The sequence below is a fragment of the Montipora capricornis genome, unplaced genomic scaffold, assembly GCF_036669925.1.
Source record: "Montipora capricornis isolate CH-2021 unplaced genomic scaffold, ASM3666992v2 scaffold_447, whole genome shotgun sequence".
NCBI lineage: Eukaryota > Metazoa > Cnidaria > Anthozoa > Scleractinia > Acroporidae > Montipora > Montipora capricornis.
Window position 1 is genome coordinate 53,119 of NW_027180181.1, and position 6,882 is coordinate 60,000.

The 6,882-nt window shown below is 42.1% G+C and overlaps 1 protein-coding gene across 1 annotated transcript in view; it reads left to right on the forward strand.

Moving 5' to 3' along the window:
- Nucleotides 1-267: 267 nt before the first annotated feature.
- The window catches only part of LOC138036004 (uncharacterized), a 7,471-nt gene continuing 856 nt past the window's right edge, over nucleotides 268-6,882 (forward strand). The window contains exons 1-2 of the mRNA XM_068882383.1: nucleotides 268-1,247; nucleotides 4,983-5,282. Of these exons, the coding sequence (XP_068738484.1) occupies nucleotides 578-1,247; nucleotides 4,983-5,282 (970 nt within the window). The 5' untranslated portion in view covers nucleotides 268-577. The remainder of the gene's footprint in view (nucleotides 1,248-4,982; nucleotides 5,283-6,882) is intronic.

Here is a 6,882-nt window from a genome sequence, read left to right on the forward strand (position 1 = left end):
TCATGCATGTACTTAAACCCTAATGTTCTATGATCCTTGCAGCCAGGAGTAAAGGCTCTGAGGGAGGTTGCCTTCCGCAACTCAAAGATTATTCCAAAGAACTGTCCTACCTTAACTGAAACTTTAAATTTGTGGTAGGAAGAAGAATAGCGAGTTTTCCATTCGGCGGGCGGGCGTTGTCAAGTGCTATAATCCATGGAGCGGATCAGTCACACAGATCATTGCAGCCTTGCTTAATTGTCTTCAGTTGCGGGTCAAGGCCACGCTGCAAATAACATATGTCAGCGTTCAGGACTAAATTTCAGCATCGCTTTCAGGTCCTTGTTCTAGGAGGGCACCAGGGGATACCCAGCCCAAAGCACAAAATATAGCCAAGTCTTTGTAGCAGATAAATCAGCTTTTGCCGCTGACTCTGTCGACCGAGGACTATGGGTTTGATAATGACGCTGCTACAACTGGAAAGCGAAAACGACGTGTTGTTGTGTCTGCATGCATGAGAAGACGTGCTACGTGTTTGCTCTTATTCAAGATACATATTGAGTACACGATCAGAGAATTATAGCCCTAACACTGAAAGATGGAAGAAGGAAAAATACAAGAAGACCTTTATAATAATAGAGGAGATGAAGCTCTTCATGAAATGAAACGACTTCTTCATCCCATAGGAACCATCTATGAACACTTCCGGGTTGGCCGAGAGACACGAAATCCAAACAAATGCACAAGGCTTGCCTGGTTTGGTTTCAAGGTTTTCTTCTGTTTGTTCGGATTATGGGGACACCAGGCATGGAACTACATCCTTCGCGTTGTATTCATTGTCACCTGTCTCTATCAAGCTGTTTTCGTGTCGATTTCAAAGAATTTCCCCTTGTGTGCCGTTAACAAGACGGAGCAAACAGTTCCACAGGATGCTGACTCTGAAGCTTCGCTAATATTCACTTGCGTTACGTGTGCGGCCGCTGTCATCTCATATGTTGTTTTCGTGGGTTCTTTCATAGCAGCCAAACGAAAAGACTCGGCTTTGGTATCTCCATCACAGTCTATGGTGGATGTTTACATTACGGACGTCTACTTGTTGTTTATCGTTGCCTTTTTTATGTGCACGGTTTCAATCTCAGTAATGTTATATTCCCCATTAATATTAATCAATACCAGTTTCATGGCATCAGGAGTGGTAACCATAATTCTCGCTCATTTGGCGTCAGTGAGCACGTGTCTCATCTTCGCAATCAATTGTCTTGCACTTGGTAAGTTTCATAAGTGTTGCCTGTTAGAGGGACGTATACAAAACATGAACCGTAGGTCCATGTACCACCCATGTGGACCCGGTCCATGGACCCCTTTATGAACCCGGTCCCTGGAAAACCTTTGGACCACCCCTTATTTTGTAAAGTTACAAGCAGAAAAATCTTTAGACGAAAGAGAAAAGTGATTGTAACACACCTACACCACCTAATATGAAGTTGACCACTCCTCTAATGGCTTTTCAGGGTCAAGGAACAACACTTTGTGTGGACCTTTGCCAGACTGCTTTTGCACATATACCTACATGCTCCTTCATGATATGTACACGAAATCCTCGCCTATGCACGAAGATCTCACGCAACCCTACGCGGTTCATTAAGAAAAAAACAAATGACGAAATATTTCTTCGGTCGTTACAGGAATCTACGGTTTATGGTCCTTATCCGAGAAGACTAGGGAGTCTAACCATTTGCAGATGTCATTTTCTCCTTAGTTACTTAAAGACCCTGAGCGTTGGTCCGGCCGGGGTTTTGATCTCCCGCACAGTAGTCCGATGCTCAACGAACTGAGCCAACCAGTCGGCTGAGTCCAGACCTACCAGCGTGGAATAAGGCAGGCCAGGCCGAAAAGGCATTCTAAGGCCCCAAGAGGACAATGTATTCGAAACATGACTTGCTTCCAACTGAATGGCTTCATATAATTCAGTTGGTAGAGCATTGTACCGGCATCGCAGAGGTTATGGGTTAGAATCCCGTTGATGAAGCCTCCCGAATTTTTCATGTGTCTGTAAGAGACAATAATTATTCTTTAAATTGTCCAAATAAGTGCCAGGATGATTTCTCTTTCTCGTCTAAAGATTTTTCTGCTTGAAACTGTACAAAAAGAGGGGTGGTCCACAGGGGTAGCACATGGACCGGGTCCATGAATGGGTCGATGGACCGGGTCCACAGTGGTGGTCCATGGACCTGGGGTCCATGTTTTGTATACGTCCCCTGTTAGAGCGTGTAGTGCATTTTCGATAATTGAGTCCATCTTTAACAGACTTTAATTTTCTTAGTATCTTATGTTTATCAGGCATGATAATGTTATCGATTTGATGATGAAAATTACGGGTAAAATCATATTTAAGACAACGTTTTGGGGTGCTCATGACACCATCATCAGGTCAAAATATAATATTTAACAGATAACAAGAATATTAATGTTCAAGTTCAAGTTCAAAGTCCCTAAAGGCTAGGTGAAGAGTTTTGCTTTTATCGAGTCACTTTGAATATTTAGACACGGTTTGTGCTCGCGAATAAGGAACATCTCGTATAGAAGACAATTAAATTTGCCGGAACATTTCTTAAGAATGCGAAACATATTAGATGTTATTGTTCTTGATTGCTTTTGACTTTGGCTGTGATTGAATATTGATCCAGATCTTTTATGCTCATCGATTCGTTGGTAGAGATGTCGACGCGTGTAACCAACATAGCTGGCATCACACCGGTCACATTCAAATTTGTAAACTACTGATTGTTCGTTGATCAACGCGGGCTTGATTTCTCTATGTTTGAGATCTTCTCCAACTTTTCGAGAAATGAAGACTGGGCATAAGTCGATGTTTGATGTCGATGTTGAAAGGTAGAACAATTCGTACTGATTGCAGGTCAGGTGTAGATTTGCGCGGAGGTACTGGTGTTTGTTTGGATGTAATAAAATTGGAGATCGTAGAGGGAAGAAGGTGTTCAGGATATGCCAGCTGTAGGAATAAGGTCTTGAAGCGGATACACTCTTCTTGAAATAATGACTAGTTAGATGATAACTTGAAAGCTCCGTCTAGCATCGTAATAATTATGGATTTCTTGTAACGATATCAACATGACTATTATAATGTAACAATAGACCAGTATTAGTCGGTTTCACGTATACACTAGTCGTAATAGTCTGACTATCTGGGGTCTGACTGTCTTTTCTTAAGACAATGCCTAAGAAAGGGAGAGTGCAAAACTCTTCACCTAGCCTTTAGGGACTTTGAACTTGAACTTGAACATTAATATTCTTGTTATCTGTTATATTTTGATATGATGATGGTGTCATGAGGACACCAAAACGTTGTCTTAAATATGATTTTACCCGTAATTTTCATCATCAAGTCTTATGTTTAATCATAGTTAATAGAGGGGAATGGTTATGAAACCCGACAAATTTCTTTGTTGTAGGTTTTTGTTCTCTTTTTTGGCCTTGACCGTGCACAAAACACAATAGTTGTTTACTCCGTACTGAGGAACTAACCAATAGAAACGTGTTGGTTACGTAATTCATGCACAGTGTATGAGCGCAACACAAAAGATTGTGCACGGTCGTGGACTTTCCAACCTAAATCTTGGCATCTTTGTTTGCTCCTTTGTTTGCCGAGCTTCCAAACCATTCCCCTCTATTAACTATGGTTTAATTGCGGTTGAGGTCCAGACTATTCTACTCTTCTGCGCCCTGGTCTCAGGTCATCTCGGCCAAGAATATTCCGTTTTCAGTTTTCAGAATACGTGATCTTTTGGTTCCTCTTGAAATCTTATTCCTCTTATTCTGTTGACCCTAAACCGGAATCGGAATAAAGAGAATAGTCCCAACAGGACACGCCCTCAGATATATGCTAGGCCTTCCCACAAGAACGTGGTTCCATATTCTTTCGGATCAGTGGGTGCGTTCTTTCACATCCCTGTCAATTTTTGCATATGGAGGCTGTACTAGCCTAGGAAAAGAGGCCAACGACTTAACATTACTGTCTAATGATGCAATCATCAGAACTGAACCAGATGTTGAGCAAAGGCCGCATGATCGTACCACTCATTTTGAGACCCTAGTTTGTGGTCCGGTCTGGGGTTTGAATTCGCGACCTTCCACTCAACATCTGGACCTCTTACCAAATTAGCTAACCAAGCGAAGGGGTAAGTTTGAAATCATAGCAGGAGCCATAAGCTTTGACTTTGACAACCTATTAATTACGGGTTGGTCTTTCAGCTTTCCATAAGAATAAACCAGGAAGAGGTGTGGGCCCAAAGTGGCTCCATGCTCAGAAGAGTTGTCTTAACGTTGTTCATATATAGCGAGGAAAATATATTCTGGCCGTGTGGCTCAGTAGCGACGAGTGGCTTAACAAGGTCTAACAACCTTGTTCAAACTAGTTCCAGGGCTTTTCCCTTGGAAACTAAGAGGGAAGCGCGCGACGTTTCGATCAAACTTCGGTCGTTATCAAGCTAAAAGTGAACATAAAAATCACTTTTAATAATGTTATTCTTGCATGTTTTTTAACACCCCTTTTTTACATTTTCATGCCGTAAATACGTTTACTTCTTTGTTTTATATTTATGCTTGTGCAAAAATGTTTATCTTCACTTTTAGCTTTATAATGACCGAAGTTCGGTCGAAACGTTGCGCGCTTTAACCTTTAGTTTTTACTTCAAATTGCTTAAGAAAACCTTTACTTATAAACTAAGGAGGGTCGGGAAAAATTGAGAAAAACGTGAACGCTGGGACAATCTGGCTTCCTTAGAAATCCCAGCAGGAGGGAGTGATATGGTAGATCGGCAAGCTGATACTCGCTTGTGAGTTAAATCTATTCAGATGTACGCACCATTCCATACGCAGTGAGGGTGCATGCAAATAGTTGGATTGATACAAATGGGAAATCACTTGCTCTCTCTATCTCATTCTTAAAGAGACTCACCTCTCTGTTGATTCTCTCAAATTTCTAGGTACGTTTACACAGGATACCTTTAGACTCATCCAAAATATTCAAAATGGCCCTCTTGATGACATCATAAGAATCCATGAAGATTTGTGCAAAGTAGTTTTCAACACGGTGTCAGCGTATAGTGTGTGGTTTGTGCTGCACTGGTTCACTTACGGAGCAAGTGTCCTATTTGGTGCCATATGCATATCTGAACAAGCCTCAGCAGGGTGTCTTACTTACCATGCAGCTAGGAATATAGGTCTTATTTATCTCTTTCTGCTTCCCTGTATTTATGCTGCAAAGATAACGAGCCACTGCGCAGGTAAGAGGATTTGTGACACCAGGAAATTAGAATGCCAGGAGTTTCTTTCTGAATTGTAGAGTAGGCGCCCAAAAATTCCGAAAAAGCCGAGAGGGGTTGGGGAGAGGCTTTCTGGCTCCGTGCACTCGTAAGCTTACTAATAATTGGTTCACTGGATCTCGGTTACCAGCCATTATACCTGCGTTTGACCTTGTATGGAAATGAATACGGAAAATGTCGCTCAGCATAAAAATTTTGCAGCCAAAAAGTCACATCACTTTCCCGTCCAACCTCTGTCCCAGGGTCTCTCTTCTCTGCCTCCCTTGGTCGTTGGAAGAGAGACCCTGGTTGCAGCTGGTCACGTGACACCCAGAATCTGGGTGGTAAAACAATCTGCTGGAAGGGTGGCGTAACAGGGTTTTTGATTTTCAAAGTAAAAAAATTTACTAAGGCAGGGAGAGAGCGGTATGTCGCTTGACTCAGCAGTTTTCGCGCTAAAGTCATGTTTGAAAACCACACCTCTCGCTCTCAATTTAGAAATCTGATCATACAACAAAGCGCTCAAAGGTGAAACAACTAAAACTACAGACTTTGTTACCGAGGTGGTTGCACGTGTTTCCTCTCTTTCCCTCAACAATCGAGGCAGAACTTGGAAAACTAAGGATTTCCCGTAGCCGGTAGAACAGCAACTGAATCTTTCTTTAAATATAAACTTTCCAGGCTAATGACTTGTTTCACTTTCAAAATTATATCTTCATAGCCATCCGAAAGTAGCGCCTTCTAAACACATCTCAGAAACTCGAGCGCCATTTTGAAACCAACAATTGTTCAACTTCACCTTCCCCCGAATGGTATTTTATCGTCCTCTCTACCAAATCTACCTGAGTACCCACCCACCCTGCGGTTTTGGATGGAAAGATGGTCCCGTGAGCAGCCGCAACCAGGGTCTCTCTTCCAACGACCAAGGGAGGCAGAGAAGAGAGACCCTGGGAACGAGGTTGTTTCCGGTCGTTTCTTAAACGTAAGTAAATTTAGCAAAACCGAAGATTGTGAATTCAATAAAACAATTATTCCTTTTTCCTTTGTTGGATACGAGATTGGCCAACTCGGCGTTACGCGCTTCGTTCGCTATTTACCATCTGGTATCCAACGTGGGCTCATGGAATATATAATTGTTAATTATTACAAAATGGACATAGCAGATGCAGAATTGATTGCCTCAGCGCGGGCCACAGGATTTTAACCATTGTTACATACCTAGAGTTTTACTCAACAAAAAGAGCACTATGATTGGATGATTCTTGGCCACGTGTCCCTAATCAAATTCAAATGTATCCCGACCGGGAAACGTATCATTTGATTGGCTCGATCCCCAAGCTGAAAATAAAGCAGTAATTAGCAGCTCTCGCAACCGGCTATTGTTAGGTATTGTTAACTGCTTCAATTGTTTAAGTCTAAGTCATTGTTTAAATTGTTTAGTGTTTTGTTTTTGGGTTTGGGTAGCGAGCCAATCACATTATACGTTACGAGAGCTGCTACATCGAGATTGCTTTCCCCTATACAATATGTTAATTTACATATTTTCCCTTTTCACGCGGGGGCTTCTAGGTTGCCTCTTCGG